Source organism: Octodon degus, unplaced genomic scaffold, assembly GCF_000260255.1.
Source record: "Octodon degus isolate 3935 unplaced genomic scaffold, OctDeg1.0 scaffold00010, whole genome shotgun sequence".
Classification (NCBI taxonomy): domain Eukaryota; kingdom Metazoa; phylum Chordata; class Mammalia; order Rodentia; family Octodontidae; genus Octodon; species Octodon degus.
In genome coordinates this window covers 3902921-3924522 of record NW_004524586.1, presented here as the reverse complement: position 1 = coordinate 3924522, position 21602 = coordinate 3902921, and the positions used below count along the sequence as shown (strand labels likewise).

At 48.4% G+C, this 21602-nt stretch overlaps 1 protein-coding gene across 1 annotated transcript in view; it reads left to right on the top strand.

Moving 5' to 3' along the window:
• Nucleotides 1-13555, top strand: part of Tll2 (tolloid like 2) — a 147458-nt gene extending 133903 nt beyond the window's left edge. Inside the window, exons 17-21 of the mRNA XM_004625684.2 lie at nt 3706-3831; nt 5245-5372; nt 7913-8126; nt 10227-10477; nt 12283-13555. Coding sequence (XP_004625741.1) covers nt 3706-3831; nt 5245-5372; nt 7913-8126; nt 10227-10477; nt 12283-12417 — 854 coding nt within the window. The 3' untranslated portion in view covers nt 12418-13555. The remainder of the gene's footprint in view (nt 1-3705; nt 3832-5244; nt 5373-7912; nt 8127-10226; nt 10478-12282) is intronic.
• Nucleotides 13556-21602: the final 8047 nt, after the last annotated feature.

The window sequence follows — 21602 nt, the reverse complement described above, 5'->3', positions numbered from 1 at the left end:
TCTATCTTCTTCTTCTTCTTCTTCTTCTTCTTCTTCTTCTTCTTCTTCTTCTTCTTCTTCTTCTTCTTCTTCTTCTTCTTCTTCTTCTTCTTTTTTGGTTAAACTGGGTATTGAATTCAGACCTTTGAGCTTGCCAGGCAAGTGCTTATACTGCTGAGCTATCTCCCTGGCCCCTCCTCTTCTCTTATAAAAATTCCAGTCATTGGCGTTAGGGCTGACTGTAAACCAAGGGTGATTTACCCCAAGAGCCTTAACTATTTCTGCAAAGGCCTTATTTCCAAATAAGGTCATGTGCTGATATACAGGTGGATATCAATTTGGGGGAACAGTATTCAACCCTCTTCCTAAAGTGACACTTTGGACCCTGGTTCTCAAATTGAAACTCATGAGCCATTAGGACCATCTGGCACTGTAGAGTAACACTCCATTTTCCAGTGTGCAGTTTGATGTTGGGCACTGCTCCTGCCAGCTGTGGGTCCTCTGCTAGGTGGGCACACCCTGATCACTGGCAACTCCCTCCCCTACTTCTTGTAGCATCACCCTGCACTCCTCAACCCAGCCCAGCCAGCCCCGCCCCTGGGACACACTGAGACTGGGCTTGGTGGTGCACGCCTGTAATCCCAGCTCTTGGGAGGCTGTAAACAGGTGGATCACTACGAGCCTGATCTAGTAGTGAGACCCTGAACACCCTGTAGACTCTTCCCTAAAATCCAATAAATAAATAAATAAATAAATAAATAAAATAAACCCATCGCACTCTCTCCACCCACACCATGGTGGCCCTTCTGCCTGGAACGTCCTTCCTTCTCCCCCACTTAGACTTGGGGACACCACGTAGCATTTTCTGTAGCTGTGCCCCATTTCTTCACACTAGCTGTTCTTTCGCCAGGGTTTCGGCAACACTGCCACCTCCTTCCCACTAGGGCTTTTATCTTCAGGGCAGTTCCGTGGGCCCGGGACCTGTGAAGCCATACAGGGCCACACTCAGAAATATTGAGCATGAATTCAAGGTGGGATGGAGGCTTTGGTCTTGTTGTCTTTTTTTCCCCATAATTTTATTGAGAAACAAATAGCAATGAGACAGTTTCAAACCAAATTGGTAGGACAGATTCAATAATTAACACATTGCATACATTCTTCCTAGTGGTTAATTGCTGTACAAGATGCAGACATGATATCCTATTTACAAACAGTATTAGAACAAATCCCTCTATTCATTAAGAGAATGCAACTATATATCTATCCTAACCATTTTGAATACACAGATAAAAAATGGACAGTATCTCCTTTTTTTGTTAAGTTCCGTTATTTGAATATTATAGGTGTGTTAACTCAGCAAAATATTCTAAAAGAGTCCAGTAGTCCAAAATAGTATTGGGTCTTCGCTTGACTGGCAGTGTCAGAAATTGTTGACCTGAGTCCCCTACAACTCAACATAACAGCATGGCTTTACTTCTTATACTTCGTTTTTATACTTTTCTGCTGGATGGTTAAGACCAAGTTAAAGCAGGACCTATGCAACAGGAGTTGTAGCTTGTGGGTCTGATAAGGTCAGTGAAATCTCCTCAGGATTTATCCTGAGATCCTGTACCTCAGGTTGTAGAACCTTTGTCAGTGTCAGCCATGTGGATGAGTCACAGTCAATTAAGACTCAGGACATATGAGAACTTGTACTGTAACGTCATGTAACTTGGTAGTATCCCAAATTTTCTGATCAAGGAGATTATGGGGCCAAAGAGGAAAGTCATTGATGATGTAGAGTGTGCCTAAGGAGAGTCACATGGAGAGAAAACATCCTCTCAGGCTTTCACAGAGAGCACATTGGTCTTATTGTCTTGAAATTCATAACAGTTTTTGGACAAGGAAACCCCATGTTCATCTTGCACTGGGCCTCACAAGTCACTGAGCTTGTCACATCATAGTGGAGCAGGAACTGTAGTTTGATTCATTTTATATTCTTAGCACTAGTGTAGAAGCAAACCACTTATTTGTTGCTAGGTACCCAGATTTCTGTCTCTGTGACTGCTTTTAGTTGTCTCTCTTCGAGAAGGTCGTGCTTTGCTTTGAGTGTCTGCTGTGGCTACGCGCAGTGCTCGGCTCAAGGAGGCTGCTAGGAACATGTTCCAACCCTAGACAAGCTTGTATCCCAGCTAGGCAGGCCAGGGAGATTCACCCTGCCAAGACCCTGCTTGGAGAATTGTGGGGTGGGACACTGTGACCAGGATTGATGTTTGGGGAAGCAGGAAGCCCCTGGCTGTTTGGAGCAGTGGACAGAGGTCTTTTGCAGCTTGCATTATGGTCAGGGCCAGGTCCCCAAGGTCAGGAGGGGCTGGGGTAGTCATAGGATAACCAAAAGGTGGTGATCAAAGTCCTGAGAAGAAGAGGAAGTGTGGCTTGGGCTCAGCATCTCAAGCAAGCACAGAGACTGAGATGAGACAGAGAGGAGTCCCATCCCATCCTGGGAAGCCGAGCGCATCTGGTGAGTCCACTCGGATGGGACCGGATCATTAACAGCTTCATGCTGGCTAAGGAGTTAGGGCTTGATGGCACAGGAAGTGAGTTCTTCCGCAGGCTCCTGAGCATCTGACCAAACCATGCCAAGCAGTGTAGAGGCGGGAGGGCAGAGGAGCAGGATGAGTCAGGGGCCAGTGGGAGAGGGCTTCCAATTTCATGCTTTCACAGGGAATCTAAGGACAGAGGAGCAGGGTCCAGCTGGGTGAGGACCCGGCCATCCTCTATAGGAGCACGCGGGGAGGAGAGGTGAGGCTTCGGCTGCGGCCTGGTGGATGGTCTGCATCCTGAGGGCACTGAGTTGCCTCCCTGAAATAAGAGGGCACAGCTGAAACGCAAGCAGAAGAGAGGACAGAGAGAGGAGGGCAGTGCGACAGCCCTGAAGCATTTGGTGTGGGGTGGCGGGAGCGGGAGGGAAGGGACACCAGGCCTTGGGTGCTGCAAGAAGGAGTCGGCTGAGGAGAGGGGCCCTGTGCTGCCCTGGCTGGAGCCCAGGAGCCATGCGTGGGTAGCACGCCCACCCTGCTTGTGGCGCCCGCGCCGCCCCAGCGCTTTCCCTATTCCTGCACATTTTCTCCTCTGATCTCTGAGGTAAAGACACCATTACTGGTGCATTTTACCTGAGAGGCCACTGAGGCGCAGAGGAGGTGCTGCCCATGGTCACCACATCTAGAAGTGGCAGGTGGAAAGCATTTAACTCCTGGTGCACAGCCTGCACATTTACCACCTTGCACTCAGGTGGTGGGTAGTCTGTCATGAAGGTCACTTGCCAGGCAGAGTAGCTGTCTCGACTTCAGTTTCCTTACCTGGGAAGTGGGCACAGGTCCAATGACAAGATACACGCAAAAATGCCCCCTCAACTTTGAGAATTAACTTAGCTAATGTACCTATTCCACAGTAAATACGCAGTTACTTTTATCCTTGCTGCTATTGCTATTAATACTAGCCTGTCCTGCAAGGTGTGCCTTGGTTTTGGCAGGGAGCAGGGGGAGAGAACGTACCTAGTGTATGTTAAAATGCATTGTGGGCATGGAGAACTCGCCACAGGCCATGCAAGACCCAGCACATCTGCCACAACCAGGGGTGGGCAGCCGGGAGGCTCCCTGGAGGAGGCCACTTCGGAGCGGGGTTTTGGAGCCAAGGGGCGTTTCCAAGTGGGCAGCTCCTCTCAGGTGAACCTGTTGATCTCCCCAGACAAGGATGAGTGCGCCAAGGACAACGGTGGCTGCCAGCATGAGTGTGTCAACACGCTCGGAAGCTACCTGTGCCAGTGTCTGCATGGCTCCCGGCTCCATGACAACGCGCATGACTGCAAGGAGGGTGGGTCCGGCCAGCAGGGCCTGGGACTGGCTGTGTGCGGGGTTGGGGGGGGCGCAGGTGAGGAAGCCTCCCACACCTGTGGAGAGCAGTGCCCTGTGCGCAGGCTCAGCATTTGCCCTCGGCTGGCTGGCAGCGCCTTGTGGCCCTCCTGCTGGGCGGCGTCTCCTGGCTTTGGGCAGGTGCGTGGAAGCGTGAAAGCAGAGAGGCTAGTCTGCAGCCTCCACAGTCAGGCTACCTCATCCTGGATCCTGGTTTTGCTTCTCACTAATTGTTCCTTAACCTTGAGTAACCTCCCTGAGCCTGTTTCCTCTTCTGTGAAAAGTGGGCTAACTACCTTCCTCTCAAAACATTTGTAAGGATTAAAAGCATGTGCAGGAGGCATTTCAGACAGCCTGATACATGTCACTCAGATGTCCACAGATGCTCATCACCAGCCACCCATGTCGTAATGCTACTCACCTCAGGAAGAAGGCCTGGCAGGGAGGAGGGCGGGAAAGCCTCTGCTCCACGCTCCAGTCAGGGCTGAGAGCTCTGCGGGACCATGGGGCTTGGAATGTCCAGTCCCTGGGAAAAGCCTTCCCTCTGCTCCTGCCCTGCCCAGAGAAGGAAGCCTGTGCATCTGGGATGACACGGGCCTCCAGGCCTTGGTCCTGCCTGAAGCCTCACAGAGGAAGCTGAGGGAGAAGGAAGACGTGAAGACCATTGCTGTCTTCTCTTTTCTTCTTTGGAAATGAGATGGATTAAGTGAGAGGACGCATGCCAAATGCTTACCACAGTGCTTTTACAGAGGAAGGCAAATTCCAGATAGTGGTCAGAAATGCTGGGCATTGAGCAAGCCCCGGGACCACGTTTTGCAAATAGCACTCTGACTAGGACAAAGCGAGTAGTCTCTGAAAGATCCTGCTTTGAAAAACCAAGGCACAGGTAGACAAAAGGCGTGGTGATGAAGGAGCTCTGTCAGCACGCATCACGGCCAATGCACATTGAGCCCTTCACACGTGTTTTCTCTTCTAATCCACATACCCAAGGTCTCCAGCCTCTTATAAGTAAGGACCTGGGTTCTCCAATGCCCAAAGTCCCTCACCCTGTCAGTGGTAACACCAGAACTTGAGCTGAGGTTCACCTGACCACAGGGCCTGTGAACTTAGCCTAGCAGAGATTCTACCACCTTTACAGAGATTGTTATCGTGACGTGAATAGTAATAGTAGGAAAGGTCACCATAGCCGGGAGGGTGGCACAAGCCTCCACAAATCAGCTCACTTCTGCACCAGGGGTCACCTGGCTCAGACTGGCTATTCCCATATTGGCTACCCCTGAGACAATTACAGGGAAAGAGACTCCCTACAATGAATCCCTTTGGAGCTGTGCAATGTGCATAATTTCTTTCTCTCTATGTCGCACCACGACCTCAGCGGGCTGTGTACACAAGATCAGCGATGCAGAGGGGACCCTGGCGAGCCCCAGCTGGCCTGACAAGTACCCGAGCCGGAAGGAGTGTACCTGGAACATCTCGTCCACAGCAGGCCACAGGGTGAAGCTCGTGAGTCATTAGAGTAGTTTGTCCAGAACGTGGACTTAGGGGTGAAGAACACATGGGTTACTGTCCCACTCCCTCCCAGCTGTCAAACGTGGGGGACTCACTTCTAGGTCTCAGGTGCACTTTCTGAAGAAAGTGGGGATGCTCGTGAAGCCTGCTTCATGGGCTGCTGTGCAGAAGGTGCACTCGTGTTCTACGTGAGATGACGCGCAGCACACAGACCCGCAGTGCTGTTTGAAATTCATGTCCAGTTTTTGTTGGACAAAACATGACATTCTAAGGTGAAATAATGTAATAAGCATAGACAGTTGAAAGGGGAAATCGAAAGTCCTCAGACCACCATCCCGGCTGTAGAAATGATCACTCTTGCTCAACATTGTCCTGTGGACCCCTCCAGGAATTTCCTGTGCACAAACAGTGCAGGTCTGCGCCTGGGGGCGTGGGCGGCGTCTTTCCTTTCGCTCCAACTCCACAGATGAAGTTGTGGACTATTATTATTCATATTCTTCCACAGCGTGCTTTTTTCTCCAATTAACAATAGGGACATTATGCTAATTCTTGAATTAAAGAACAACAAGTGCCTCACAAGTCTATTCAAAGTTCTGTCCACGTATCTGACATATCTAATACGCCAAGCTTAGCTGTTTCAAAGGAGTAATGACTCTCTCCTGAGTCTCATGTTTCCGTCCCCAGGGACTCCCAATCGTGGAGTTTCTATATAAAGCAAATTCGTGGCCAGACACACAATTGGCTGTACTCTTGACAAACGTTTCTTCACATAAGACTTTTGACTGTGGAGATGAGTGACTGGCCCTGCGGGATGATGGACCAGTAGGCAATTCAGGGAGAGGGCAGGGGACAGAGAAGGCTCAGGAGCTTGCGGTGCAGGCAGGCGCTTGCAAGGGCACCCAGTGGGGAGCAGGGGCAGGTGGGCGGGCTCCCGGGCGCACGTGGGTGCAGGCGCGGCGCTCTCCGGGGCACCCTGGGGCTGAGCTGCCCTCGCAGGAGCGGCGTCCTCCTCCTCCGCGCCCTCGCGGTGCTGCCCTGGGTCGGTAACGAGCCGCCTGGAATGCGGCTGAGGGTTGCATTTGAGAAAGACAGACTACCATCTTCTGGAAAATGATCGCCACGACTGTATCTCTGATGACCGAGGGAATGGCGACCCCTTGGGGTAGAGTCGGGAACAGGCACATCAGGAGTCTTATCTGAGGTGCCAGTTTTAAAGATCTTTATTTGAGTGGCATTTCCTTGGGAAGTGGCGGCGGATACATTGATTGCGCCCTATGTGTCGCCGCTATAGAATGCGAGTTGGCACCTCACCGGGTGGGTTCAGTCCCAGGGCGTCCCCTGGACTCTGGGGAGCGCCCACCTCCCTAACCTGACTCCTCTTCCTCCCAGCTTGTAGCCCTGCGAGGCCCTGCCTTGCCACTCCTGCCTCATGTGTCTGTCCCCACTCCTTCCCTCTCTTGTAAGAGCTTTGTCCTTTTCGGGTGCTTGTCATTCTTGTGAGATGACAGGGGTCCCTCTGTTTCTGCCTCCCTTTTTGCACCTCTGCCCAGTCACTCTAGCCCCTGTCTTTTGAATTTAGACCTCCCTCCCTGCACTGATGTCTTCCGTCTGCTCCTTTGGTTCAAGTCTCGCGGCTTCCTGCTCACCGTGTCCCGCGTCCTTCAACCTGGCACCAGAGAAACCCTCAGCCCCAACGCTGGGAGGCTGGGGGGGAGGACCGCTTGAGCTTAGCTCGGTGTTTCAGTTGGTTAATACACCCGGCCTCAAGATTTAAAAGAAAAAGCCTGGCCTGTAGCACAATGTGAAGGCTTTGGGTTCAAATTGGCATTCTCAGTCCTGATAAAAAGAGCATGGGACTGCGAAGACTGACTGCAGGCCAAGTCCTGCCCCCTCCGCCTCCAGGTGTCTTGGGCGAGTCAGCTAGCTTCCTAAAATTCAGTTTGCCTCCTGCACACTGGTAGCTGCGCAGCAGGTTCTCTTCCCCCACGGCATCACCACAGAGGCTTGGTCAGCAGCCCTGATGGCAGAGATGCCAGCACAGAGCTGCATGCCCTGCGTGGGCACTGCCACGCAGTGCAGAGGCTTAGATCACTGTCCTCGAAGCCATGGCTTCTAGATTATGGTTCAGCTCTACTTAGCCGTAAGAGAATTCAGGCAAGTCATCTTCTGTCTCCTTGCCTCAGTTTCCTGATCTGAAGAGTGGAGATTGGCCACATGAAAGGGTCATGAGGATTAAATGACACAGCTGTGGCACAGGGTAAGCACTCAGCCCTTGCTGGCTCTTGGTATGGAGGAGCAGAAGGAAGACAGGTCCAGGTGGTCACCCCGTAGCCACTATGAAGTGGTCAGGGCAGCAAGCGCTCACGTAGCGCATGTGTTGCTTTAGGGACCAGAAGGGGTGAGTGGAGACCCTCCTTGCTGGGTCGCCAAGCGTGTGTCCTGCCCAGCTGCGGAAGCTGCCACCAGACACTGCCTAGACCTTCTTTCCGTGCTGAGGCCAGGCTTTGCCTTGTTTGCTGCTCTTCCACTCTCAGGTGTTCAACGAGTTTGAGATTGAGCAGCACCAGGAATGTGCCTATGACCACCTGGAGGTGTACGATGGCCCCGACAGCCTCGCGCCTGTGCTCGGCCGGTTCTGTGGCAGCACGAAGCCAGAGCCAGTGGTGGCCTCAGGCAGCAGCCTGTTCCTGAGGTTCTATTCGGATGCCTCGGTGCAAAGGAAGGGCTTCCAGGCAGTGCATAGCACAGGTATGAGCCCTGGGCGGGCGACAGGTGGCGTGGGTGGGAAGGACGCCTCCTGCCTGATTCTGGGAAGGGTAAGGGAGGTCCTTTGATGCAGTTCCCCCTGTAAAATGAAATGTCAGCAGTCACAGGTAGAAGAGCCCCCTTTTAATGTCCTTAACTGACAAAATTTGATGTGGGAAACCCTTTTCCTTTCTTTCCTTCCTTTTAAAAACATGTTTGTAACTGCACTGTCTGGGAGCAAGTGGTGGAGTGCAGCCCCCTTTACCCTCCAAAGAGCAGTTTTGGAAAATTAAAAATGTTTCTGTTCCCATTATATTTTCTTCCCTGAAAGTGTCTGCAGCTCTACTGGGTCCCTAGGAGGAAAGCGTGCGTCCTTATCCCTTATTTACTGTGTTAGGCAGAAGGAGGCCAGTGGTGAAATTGGCCATTGTCATCAGCCATTGCGATGCTGGTGGTCACCAGGTCTGGTGCCCCTGGTGGCAGCACTGGCTCTTTGGTCCTGGACTTGGACTGTGGCAGAGCCGTGTGCCCAAGATGCTCTCAGCTTCTGGGATGCTCACTTAGGTGATTGTGGGGCCCGGTGTTCTTTTAACAGCCCCTTCCTTCTAGTTGTTTTTCAGAGTCAGAAAACAGAAATGAGGTCAAACAAAATGCTTCCAGCACCTCCAGGCAGTTCAGCTTGTCCCTGCTTAGCCAAGCCCTTCGTAGCTTACCAAGCTCCTCGAGGACTTCTGGCTTCCCCCAGAGAAGTTTAAAGACTACATGGTGATGTCTCCCTTTTGTCGCTGCAGACAAGAGATTGGAATGTGGGTGCCTGAAGTAGGTTATGGTCCCAGAAGGAAGTGGGGGCACACTCAGTCAGTATCTGGGGAGTTTAATAAAGGAACTGTTTGGGAAGGGGTGGGCCAGGTGTGGACAGAGGACAGGGCAGCTACCATGGCTGTGGAACCACAAGGGTGCCAGCACCCCAGGACCAGAGGGCAGGAGAAGAGAGTGGCTCCTGGAGGGTGTGACGGGCCCATGGGCCAGTGCAGTGGTCTCTGGCTGCTGGAGGGGCCCCAACACTGCGCTCCCAACCTCTGACCCTCTGGTCCTCTACTTGCTGGTGCTTCTGGTGTTGGAACCAGTGAGGAGGCAGAGAGAGGGCAAGGCCTTGTGTGGACTGGAGCTCTGCCTTCCCGGGGAGGGGCCCACGGGACAGGAGGCACGCGCCTGCTCTGTGCTCCTTCCACTGCTGTCCTGTCTCTCCAACCTGAAGTCTCCCAAAGATAGGTCGGACCTGGAAGAGGGTCTAGGCCAGAGCCAGGGGAGCAAGGAATGGTGGGTGGAGACGGGTGGGGCTGGCCTGTGGGCTCAGAGGTGTGAAGCGCATGGAGGGTGAGCCGTGCGAGAACTCGCCTCCTGGATTTCTGGTGCTTCCTAATCTAGACCAGCCTCGTTTAACCATTTTAATTATGTGGATCATGTGGTCTAGGCACAAGGTGGCATAGATCCAGGCTGATCTGAGGTGCTGTTCTAATAAAAAGCGAAACCAAACCAAACCTAAAACAGAAGCCACGGCCAAAGTTTGAGGGGTGCTCATTTATGACCCCCACAGGGACCTCACAGTTGAGCACTAGTCAGCTTTCTCAAATGCAAGCAGTGGCTGCTCCGGTTTTGGAGATCACCTGCAGTCCTGGTGTGCTTTATCAGCCTCTGCTGGCAGGCAGGCAGGCAGGCGGTACAGTAAGTCAGCAGGGTGCCTTCCATTGCCCGCTTTTCCAGGGTTTCGGGTGGTCAGGATCCAGCCACATCCAGAGAACAGTCAGGCAGGCCAGCCACTGACCTCATTTCCCCTTCAGTGGGGAGAGAAAGAAAAGCAGCGCGTTCTGGGACTCCCACAAGCATTATGTGGCCCATCATGGCTCCTGAGGGCCAGTTTAGACCACTAAGAACTGTGGCCATGGAGCGAGGGCCTGTGCTTTCTCTTGAGTGCAGATAACGGGGTTTCTTAGCCTCTCCGGCAGGGCACATGCCGGGCTCTACAGAGAAGCTGGGGGAGCAGGTGGGACGGCACGTGGCTCTTGATGTGGAGGGGATGTCGCTACTCTCTCTCTGCTCCAGAGTGTGGGGGCAGGCTGAAGGCTGAAGTGCAGACCAAGGAGCTGTACTCCCATGCCCAGTTTGGGGACAACAACTACCTGGCCCAGGCCCACTGTGAGTGGGTTATAGTGGCGGAGGACGGCTATGGTGTGGAGTTGATATTCCAGGCCTTTGAAGTGGAGGAGGAGGCTGACTGTGGCTATGACTACATGGAGGCATTTGATGGCTACGACAGCTCAGCTCCGAGGCTTGGCCGCTTCTGTGGCTCTGGGGTGAGTCCCCGGATGCGGGGGGCGGTGGGGGGGGGACGACACATGTAGGAGTTGTAGCTTGGAATATGGTCTGACCACACCTAGCTTGAGTCTGGCTACTCCTACCTCGTGATAGCTGTTGCCAGAGTGGCGTGGGGAATGAGAATCCTTGGGGACAGCCCTGAAGTCTCTGGCCTGCAGTAAGTCAGGGAGGAATATTTTGCCTTTTAGGACTTTGCTCCTTTTTTTTTTTTTTTTTTTTTTTTAAATGTATTTACTATAGGGTACACAAGGTCTCACTACACAGATCAGACTCGTAGGATGTAGTGATCCTCCTGTTTTCAGCCTTCCAAGCACTGGGATTACAGGTGTGCACCACCATGCCCACTCTTTTTTTTTTTTTTTTTTTTTTAGGAACTGGGGATTGAACTCAGGCAGCGCCCACTCTTAATTGATATCTCAGCACACCCCAGAGGCAGGGCTGGCTCGGCACGCTGGGGATCGAATCCCAATTGTTACACCTGCCTACACAGGTGCTTTAGTCTGCTGAACTATCTGGCCAGCCCTTTGCTCCTATGTTTGCAAAGGGGCATCTCCCTCATTTTATTTTGCCTTCTGGCTTTTAAAAATTATTTAACTAGTTTTTTTGGTATGCTTTCTCTATTGAAAATTCTCTTCCCAAGTCAAACCAGATGCTTATGAAAATATGTATCATTATTTTTCTACAAATACAATATTTACACTGTCAGTCATGTCACTTTGTTCTCGTTCAGCCTTTTTCCTGGGCCACCAACCCAGGATCAGGGCAGGTCTGGTTTTTTCCATTTTTTTCCCTGCTCCTGACTCACAGTCTGGTACTCAGTGTTCAGTAGATGTATTTGAACTAGCAAGTACATTGTTCTGATCCCTCCATGGTGTGATGCTGGCCACAATAGGCCCCAGGGCCGCTCATGTAAGTCTCTTTGCCATTGGCTGGACTTAGGTTGACTTATTGCTGAATCCCCAGTGCTCTTTGTGCTAGACAGAAACTTGAGCCGATGTTTGTGTCATATTTATGTCTGCATGATTATCTATATATGAATAATTTCTCCCCACCTTCCCTCACCCACTGGGAGATATTGACAAAGCATGACTTACACAATGCTCTGCTTTGAATAAAGCCTTTCAGACTGTGTGGCCCGTGAAGAGGAGCCCCTTGGAGGGCCGAGGAGGGTGCTAAGTAGGAGGCTCTGCTGGGCTTCCCCAGGATCGGGCGGGCAGCAGCCTGGGGACCTGGCTTCTAGCCACAGACCCTTTCTCATGAGAGCAGTAGCTCCATCCCTCTTTTTGTCCTTGGACAGGATGTTAATCTGAAAAACGGTCCTTGCTTTAGGTCTCCTGAGAGACGAGTTACAGGTCAGTCAGAAAGACCCGAGGTCAGGTCCTGCCAGCCTATGTGAAGTTGGGTCTTAATTTCCTCAAGTGAAAAATGGAGATAGTACCTGTCCTAAAGTTTCTTGTAAAGGTTACAGGAGATGAGACTGAGATCCGGAGGTGGTTAGCGCAGGGCTTGGCCCGCGTGTGAACTCTTAATAAGTGGTAGATGCTGTACAAGTGATGCAGCTTGGATCAGTTTTGGAAAATCAAGACCCAGAGAGGAACAAATTTATGTCTTCCCTTTGAAAAGGAGCTTGTTCAGATGCCCCTGAGAGTCTCAGTGCCAGGGACACCGCATGGCAGTAATGGCCATTGGCCGGCCATCCCAGCCCCTGCGTACAGTCCTTCCCATCCTCGTTTCAGCTGCGGTCACAACTAACTGACTGAAAGTTCCTTTCTCCTTTCCTCAGCCATTAGAAGAACTCTACTCGGCAGGGGATTCCCTGATGATCCGGTTCCACACTGATGACACTATCAACAAGAAAGGCTTTCACGCTCGGTACACCAGCACCAAGTTCCAGGACGCTCTGCACGTGAAGAAATAATGCCACAGTCCTAGACAGACAGGAACTGAGAGTGTTCTTACAATAGCACCTTGAAAATCAGCCCTAAAGCAAGTGTATAGTGTTCTTGTGAAGCAAAACCTCGCAGTCCAGCCTGGAAGGCGTGTACGGAGATGAGAGGACGTGTGTGGCCAACACGAAGGAGGGTGATGCTCTTTTGGTTCCAGCTGCGAAGGTATCCATATGGGCTTCTGAAGAAGATGAAGGTTAAAGCTGCTGACTATTCAAGCTATGCTTGTTTCTACCCATTGCTGTCCCTTGCTCTTGTGGGGCAAAAGGCTGGCCCTGGGGCTGGCCATTTCTCTATTGTGAATGTGCTTCCATAGGTGCCAGGCAATGTGACCGTATCCTGGAGACAGACTGCCTTCTGTCTACACTGGGCAGTGAGGACACAAGCCTGGTGGTGGCCAATGTGCCACAGCTTTGTCTGGAAACTTCTGCTTTCTCTCTGCCGGGATGTATTAGCTGAGAAACCTGAGAATGTGGACTTCAGGATGACAAGCAGCCCCGTAAGCAGCGCGCAGAGGCATCTTCGAGCGCAAGAGTCATTGTTGTGAACTTGGAAGGCCTTACAGCTTTGCTCTGCAGCACTTGTCCCCTTGTCCCCTTGGTGGCTCCCTTCACTTAACTGCATTGAGGAGCTAAGGTGTCCGTCCACATGGATTTTAGCAGGATACTGGCTGGCGAGAAACCTCAGTGCGCTGGGGAGGAGACATCCTGGCTCATCGCAGCATTCTCTTGCTTGCTGACTTTGAGAAGACGCCAGTGTGCCCGGGGCTCCCGGGCTCTAAAGAACCTCGGTGAGGAGGCGCCTGCCGCGGGGCCTCCTGACAGCCCGTGCACACTGCATCAGCCAACGTGCGAAGACCTCTTACAAGGGCCAGTCGGGTCCCTTGTGGGGTGAACACTTTCATTCTAAGTTATGTAAGAATCCTCACCTTGTGGAACAAGTCAACCCTTGACTAACTAACTCCCTGTAATCAAACAGGCTAAAGAGAACATTGCTAACCTTGCTCGGATTAACTGTACTCGGTCAGCACCTTGGAATCAGGATTCACGACGCTCAGCACTTGTTCTCGGGCCGTGTAGAGGATAATGTTTACATAACTTTAGTACCTCAAGGTCTAATATAAACAGCGAGGTAGTTTTGAATGGCATTTCATTAAGGCATCTGGGCATTATGAGCTAAAAGCTGTGGTATGTTAGCTTTAAAGAATATTTATGTTGGAATAATTTTAATACAATGTTTACATAATGCTAAGTCCTGTTTTGCTGGGGTTGAGCACAGGGCAGCACATGAAAGTACTTCCAATTAAAGCCAAGATAAATTCCAAGCACCAAAACTTCTTTGAGATAGGTTGTCATTTTAAACAAAATATTTGTAAATGACTAAAGTCTATGTTTTTTAAAGATCAGAATATACCACCAGAAGATTATGGTCCAATTAAAATGATTGCTGGGACTAAAAACTAGAATAATAGAAGAGTAAAGGGAATGCATGGGAATATTTCTCCTTAAAGCAAAAAAAAAATCAAAGTATTATTAATAATATATGTCTGTATATATGTATGTACATAAAAACAAAACAAACAAAAAAAGAAAAAAACAGCTGTCAAAGCCTTAATCAATGCCGTGTGAAAAATGCTAGCCACTGGCTGTAGCTTTGTCGTGCAGTCCTCTGGTCCTGACCCTGCATTTTATTCTTTTTTTCACCAAGCTCCCTCCTAGCCTTTCTTAGCCCTGGGCTAAAATTCAGATTTTATTCTCATATCTTAATAGATAGCAGATCCTTCCAGGGCAAACTTTTTTCATGATAAATGTCTCAGATCCCTGCTTGTTACACTGAATTCCATTTCTCTAAGCTTTCTATTTCTGGAAGTTTTATTTTGCTGTACATTGTCAAAAGTGGAACAAAAATCGGGATACATAAGGTGGCTATTAAGGTTTATCTCCAAGGAGATGAAGAGTGTGTATATTTAACCTTTAGAAGTCGAAGTAAGATTAGCAAATCTGTAGAAAAGGGAGGCCGGGAGAGACAGGGTTGGCACTTGGCACCCCGTGCACGCTGTTTCTCTTTGCTCTTTAGTATGATCATTTTCAGAAGCACAGAGCTTCCCAGTTGTCTCTATGTGGCCATTTGCAACAATGGGCCTCTTATGAAAATGTTTAGTTAGTTGTATTCCTAGAAGACAAGCTCTGATCCATCAAGGGCTAGCCAGGCCTCCCGTCTGAAGCCAGAATATGTAGGACTCTGTGCGTGCCGCAGGTTCTGCAGAGAGCCACAGGTCGGCTTCACAGCACAAAGCCCTCTCAGCAGGAAGACCAAGCCCCTGCCCTGGTCCTTCCTGTGGCTCAGTGACCTGTCTGCAAACATCCCTGCACAGAGATGGAGGAGCTAGAGGACAGTCCTCTAGCTTGCTTTGTCCTTTAAGTGAGTCTCAGGCTGTAGGGATGTCACAGATCTCTCAGACGGGCAGATTATCTTAGAGTAAACGCCATGATGAAGCATCTGGGGTCTGGGTATCCAGCCTGGTCTCATTCTGATGTAGAGGAGGCGGAAGCATCCCAGGAATGGGCGAGGATCTGGGATTAACATCAGCCAGCAGGATTTCTCCAAATGGAGACTATGAGGTTACTCATACAATGACTCACTATTTTCTTCTAAAGTTTTCTTCTATTTCTCTTTTTTTCTCCTCTAACGTGCTAGGAATTCAGGAATTTGCGTAATTTGTTAACCATAGTTGATTAGCAAATTCACATGAGAATTTACTATCTATCGGGTGCATTTGATAACTCTCAGATAATCCTTCGTGTTGTTAGTATTCAATTTGGAGACAGATATTTCTTTGGCTTCTTCAGGTGTTTTTAAAGTTTCTTTTGTAGACGGAACTTGAACAATAATCCCAAATACCTAAAAATTTTCTTTAAACAATTTTAAAGTATTATCTATAAATATATGGGTATTTTTCATTTTGTATAGTTTTACATTGCATGGAATGCCAATTTCAGAGATCGCAGGGAGGAGCTAACACCTGTCTGTGTAGAAAGGGTGGACTCATTAAAGAACGTGAATCTATCGGTGTGTCTTGGTTTGCATTACTAGTTCAGGCAAGATGGGGCCTCTTGGTGAGAGTTTTCTCTAAAATCACGAGATCCTGGCAGAATATTAAAGGGGGACCTTCTCGGTGACCATCTGCTCTGTGGTGGGAACGTGAATGCCGGGCTGCAGCGCATCCCCTGCTGGACTCACGAAGCAGACTTAATCTAGGCTGCAGATGGCTTTCACACTTGCCCCATTTCTTGGGGCAGGAGAGGCTATAGATGTGACAGCCTGAGGGCTGTGCAGGGCTTGCAGAGGCTCCAGATGTGCCTCCACATCTGCCTCCCTCTACCTGGCTCTGCCTGAGGCCCACAGCTGACTCAGAGGAGAGCTGGCTCCTTAGAAGGCCCTCCTCCCTGGGGGTTCTGGCAGCCCCTCTGCCTGCTGGCCCCTTGAGGCAGAGTGGTGGCAGTGACATCCTCCAGGTCTAAGCGTGAGGTACCGCTCACTTCCAGAGCAGGTCCTTCTAAACACTTGACTGACAAACTCTTCTGGAAAGAAGGAAGTTGGGTTTGTCATTTACTCCCTGGGTGCCACAGAGCTTATGTCTCTGAGCTGAGCGTAAGGTCAAGACTGCGTCTAACAAAGGTTGCCCTTTTTAGGTTGAGTGGCTGAAGGTGCTTTGGGGTGTGTTTGGAGTTTTGTGGCGTATGCCAGGGAAGGGGAATATAGGACCATATTTTATCACTCAGATTGGTCTCAATGCAAGATCTGTAAAGCCTGCATCTAATTTGGGCTACATATAGGTTTTATGAAATTTCCACTCTTTTTTTCAGTCACCATACACATAGATATATAGATAGGCGGTGCGTAGTGGTGCCTCAGTTCATGAAATACTTTTGTTTGTGAATAATTTGGTTTGCAAACAAACATTTGGCTGGGTTTTTTTGTTTGTTTGTTTTGTTTTGTTTTTGAGACAGGGTCTCACTATGCAGTTCAGGCTGGCCTGGTGCTCGCTCATAGCTCCCAGGCTGGTCTTGAACGTGCAGTGATCATCCTGTCTTAACCTCCTGAGTGCTGGGATTATAGGCGTGTGCTGCCATGCTCCATTCTGGGGCAGGCATGGCATGTGGGGCCAGAGATAGAACTCAGGACCTTGTGCTTGACAGGTCCTGAGCTTATGTCTCTGAGCTGTTTCCCTAGGCCCCAAAATTCTGGTTAGGGGCTGCTTCCTGGTTAATAGCCGTTGTCTTTGCATGGTGGGAGGGATTGTCTGGAGTCTCTTATTTGAGGGTACTAAGTCCTCATGACCTAATTCCCACCCCCAATAAAAAGGCCCACCTCCTAACACCATCATATTGGGGACTAGGATTTCAGTATATGAATTTAGATATAAACTATTGCACTAGACTTATATATGACAATTTAGATAAACAAACACGACCATCTTTCCAACACAAGCACAAATGCAAGTGTGGCATCTTTTCAAAAATCATAGACAAAAATTCAACATTCTCCCTCCACCCTCGGATGACAGATCAATCTATGTTAGATACAGAACTTCAGCAAAGTTTTTGAGCCCCAGAGGTGTGTGAGTGTGAACTGCATGCTGGTGTGTCAGTTAATGTAAGGCAACCTATGCCACAGTGACCCCCGAGTCTCATGGGCTTCGCAGATAAGAGCTTTCTGTCTCATCCACGCCACGTGATCGTTTCTGAGTGTCTGCAAGCTCTTTACCATGTCATCCTCGGTTAGGACCAGGCTGACAGAGCAGCACCATGGGGAGCATGCGCAGGGAAAGGGGGTGACAGCGAGCACACTGATTCTTAAGCTTGCCGGAAGGAGTCGGATGTGGTGGTGTACTGGCACCCCGGCACACCGTGAGGCTGAGGATGGAGGACTGTTCACACCCAGCCGGGGCAGCATCATGTAGCGAGATCTATCTCCAAAAATGGGAAAGGGGTGGAGGGCAGTGGTGGTGCAGCTCAGTGTGAAGTCCCTGCATTGAATCCTCAGCATCAGAAGGAAAAAAAATCTAAGGTGGCCAGAAGTGCTACGTTACTTGTGCTCATATTTTTCTACCCAACACAAGACATATATTTGCTGTTCACTTCAAGTAAGGACAAAGTGAGTTAGAAGCATTTGGCAGACAGTGCTAATGACTCTCACACGTGCTATTCATAGGCAGAGAAGTGGTCAGGATCTTTCGGTTTATCATTTTACCTCTTCAGCATTTTATTTATGACAATTTAGATAAATATTTATGAAAATAAGAATAAGGCCACTACGATAGGCAATCAATGTCCTTCCAGATTCATATACTGAAATCCTAGTCCCCAGTGTGATGTGTTAGGGGTTGGCCTTCTTTTGGGTGTGTGGGGGGAATTAGGTCATGAGGGGTTAGTACCCTCAAGTAAAATTCCAGAGGCTGCCCTTGTCCCTTCCACCACATGAGGACAATGGCTATTAATCAGGAAGCAGCCCCTCGCCAGTCACCAACTCTGTTGTGATTTTGAACTCCCAGCCTTCAGAAATGTGTTCAGAAAGCATTCACTTATCCACCGGACACCTACTCTGTGGGTGTAGCAGCCACACAGACCAATGTAGCCACTCGTCACAGACAATGTACCAGCTTTTTAAACTGATCAAGTTGCGGCCCGAGGAATCATCAGTGTGACTGGGCTTGTACACATTTAAACAGTGGCCAGATGTAAAGAATATCAGAGTTGATTTTTCAAACCTCTCGCCACTAAGGACTTTCCTTCTACGATTCTAAAAAGATGATCCTGGGCCAGCCAGAGAGCTCGTCAGATTGGGTTCAGTCCTGGGCATGCCGTGCCAGCCCCACCCCTAGGGCCCACAGATACAGCGATAGAGACTGGGCATGGTGGCATGTGCCTGTAATCCCAGCGCTTGGGAGGCTGAAAAGAGGATCAGTGTGAGTCCAGTCTATGTAGTGAGACCCTGTACTAAATACATAAAAAAAAAAAAAAAAGAGATCCTTCAGGCCCAATGTAGATGGTTCCTAACTTACAGTTGTTTAACCTGATGATTTTTCACAGTGACACAGAAGTGATGCTTGTTCAACAGAAACCGCATTTTGAATCTTGCCTACCTTCCAGGCCAGTGATATGAGATGAGTGGCCTCTCAGGAGGCTGCACAGGGCAGCGAGCTGCAGCTCCCAGTCAGTTGCAGTCTCCAGAGGAAGCAAGCTGCCCGCAGGCATGTTGCTGCTTAGCTAGGATGGTCTGTAGCTTGGTTGTATTCAATGTATTTTCAGTTTACCGTGTTGTCAGTTTGCCATGGGTTTGGTGGACATGACCCCCGTGTAAGTTGAGGAGCACCTGCACCTCCAGAGTAGGGCACTCACACACCTCACAATTCCCTTTTCTTTGGGAACCACAGTCCTTCTGTAGACCAATCTTCAGGATCAGAGGGACCTACCCTGGGAGGACCACCAGCCAGGGACACATCCTCCATGGGCACATGATACAAGTCAGGCCAATTAGTTCCTCTCCATGGAATACAAGTTTTGATCGCGGTGGTGTGTGCATGCACGCGTGCATGGGGCGGGTGTGGGGCAGATGGTTTTGAGCTCTCTTTGCCAGGAAAAACCCTCTGAGGGTTCTGTCCAGGAGTCCCTGCTGTTGAAGCCTCAGGAGCAGCCTTGCTCTGTCTTCTCCAGGCCTGATCCCATGTCCAACTTGTTGCTCTGTGAACTCTACTACAGACCTGGCCAATGAATTCCTCTTTTTCTTATATTAATCAGAGTCTTGTTTTTTAAAAATTCATTTTAATGAGAAAACAAGATAAAATAGCAATGAAACAGTTTCAAAACAGGTTAGTAGGATAATTATAATAATTAATACATTGCATATTGTTGTCTCCATAGTAGTTATTCAGAGGACAAGATGCAGACATGATATCTTGTCTAAAAAATATTAGTACAAACTTTTATTCTCAATAAACTAAGAGAAAGTAACTGTATATGTATCCTAATTCTCTTGTGTATACATATATATTTTTTTCCTATTTTTTTCACAACGAAATGGTCCTTTATTTACAGTTTTGTGAAGTTAGTAACACATGACACTAGGTTGCCTAGAGACTGACAGCTAACCTTAACCAGACAGGATGTTCTTCTCAGCAGTGAGGCAGCTTGTCTGCTTTAGGCGCTGGGCCAAGTCCCACGTACACATATTTGATCCATTTCCTAGCTTCGTGGCTCCCAGCATATTTCCTTTTTCATTTTGTTTTGTTAGGATGGGTGTTCCACTGCCGTTAGAGAAGCTGTATTTGGAGAAGTCTTTGAAGGACCTTTTCATACTTGAAACTTGTCTAAAGATTGTAGCTACTTGATTTCAGCAAAATAGTATAATATAGTCCAATAGTCCTAATAGCAGTGGGTTATCAGCAGAACTGGCAATTGTCAGAAGTTGTTGACTTGAGCCTTTTACAGCTCAGCATATTAATATAGCTTTGCTTTTTATACCTCATGGCTATATACTTTTCTGCTGGATGATTAAGACCAAGTTGAAGCAAGACCTATATAACTAAACATGTAACTTTTGTTTCTGACAAAGTGAGTCAAATCCCCTCCAGATTTACCCTAAAACCATGTACAGCACCTTGTGTGTCTTTCGTCAGTGTCAGCCATCTGGATGAGTCATGGCCATTATTTGACCAATTTGCTCTCTGTGAAAGCCTAAGAGAATTTTTTCTCTCTAGGTGACTCTCCTTAGGCACAGTATACATCATTGATCACTTTCCTCTGTGGTCCCATAATTTCCTTGATCAGAAATTTTGGGACACCAATGAGTAACAGGATGTCACAGCAGAGGTTCTCTTATGTCCTGAGTCTTCACTGACCTTGCAGGGCTAGGGCCAAAATATTGGCTATCCTTGCAGCCCCTCTATTTCTCTAATTTTCGGCATCCAAACTTTACTTGTTAAACATCCACAAGAGAAGCTTAATGATATTATTACCCTGAAACAGAAACAGTTGAACTTAACATCACTATCTGTCTGAGTATCAAATACCTTAGATGTAACATGGAACTGCTGTTTTCCAACAACTATAGATAGTCTAAAATTTAAATCCCTACAGAATGTGAAAAAAACTATTACACATTTTTACACAGAAATTTAGAAATCAAACCATATACAACATTGTAGCTAGACAATCCTATGACTTTTTTTTCTTGTCTCTTGTTTTCTCTTAATACTTTTTTTTAAAACAAACATTTCCTTTAAAGAGAGTATAGCAATAATTGATATGACATTAGAAGCAGTAGGCATTTAGCAGACCAAAATGACAGGTATTTCAAGCATGGTTTTAGTATTACACGTTGCTATCCTCAGTGTAGTTGCTTAGTTCACAGATATCAGCATGCAGAGTCACTCAGGGTGAGAGTTCTATCCATTAACTGCTATTTTCAAAAAACCGATGGAAATTCTTAGGACCATTGCCTTAACCATCTTGTTTATATAAATATATGGTTTTGCCCCTGCCATATTTCCTAACTTTTCTCCTTGCTCTCTTTTTGATGTTCAGTCCTTAAGTTCTTGCCTTCCACTTAACCGTGTTACACCTTTCAATTTTTATTTCTTCTTTTGAATTCTTACACTAGGGCGACTATACGATATTTACACATGTGAGTCTGGTTTATTTCACTTATGAATATATACCTTTTACAATAGCACCATAGAAAATGAAATACTTAGGAATTAATCTAACTAAAGAAGTAAAAGATCTATTCAATGAAAATTACAGCACTCTGAAAAAAGAGATCCTAGAGGATTTCAGAAAATGGAAAGATATTCCCTGCTCTTGGGTAGAAGGAAGCAACATTGTGAAGATGGCCATACTCCCAAAATTGTTATACACATTTAATGCAATCCCTATCAGACTGCCACCAACATGCCTCACAGATCTAGAGTAATCTATTCCTAAAATTTATTCGGAACCAGAAAAGACCTAGAATAGCAAAGACAATGCTGGGCAACAAAGGCAAAGCAGAAAGCAGTACAGTTCCTGACTTGAAATTATACTACACAGCTACTGTATAAAATTACGTGGTATTGGCAAAAAATAGACCTGAGGCTCAATGGAACAGATTAGAAGAT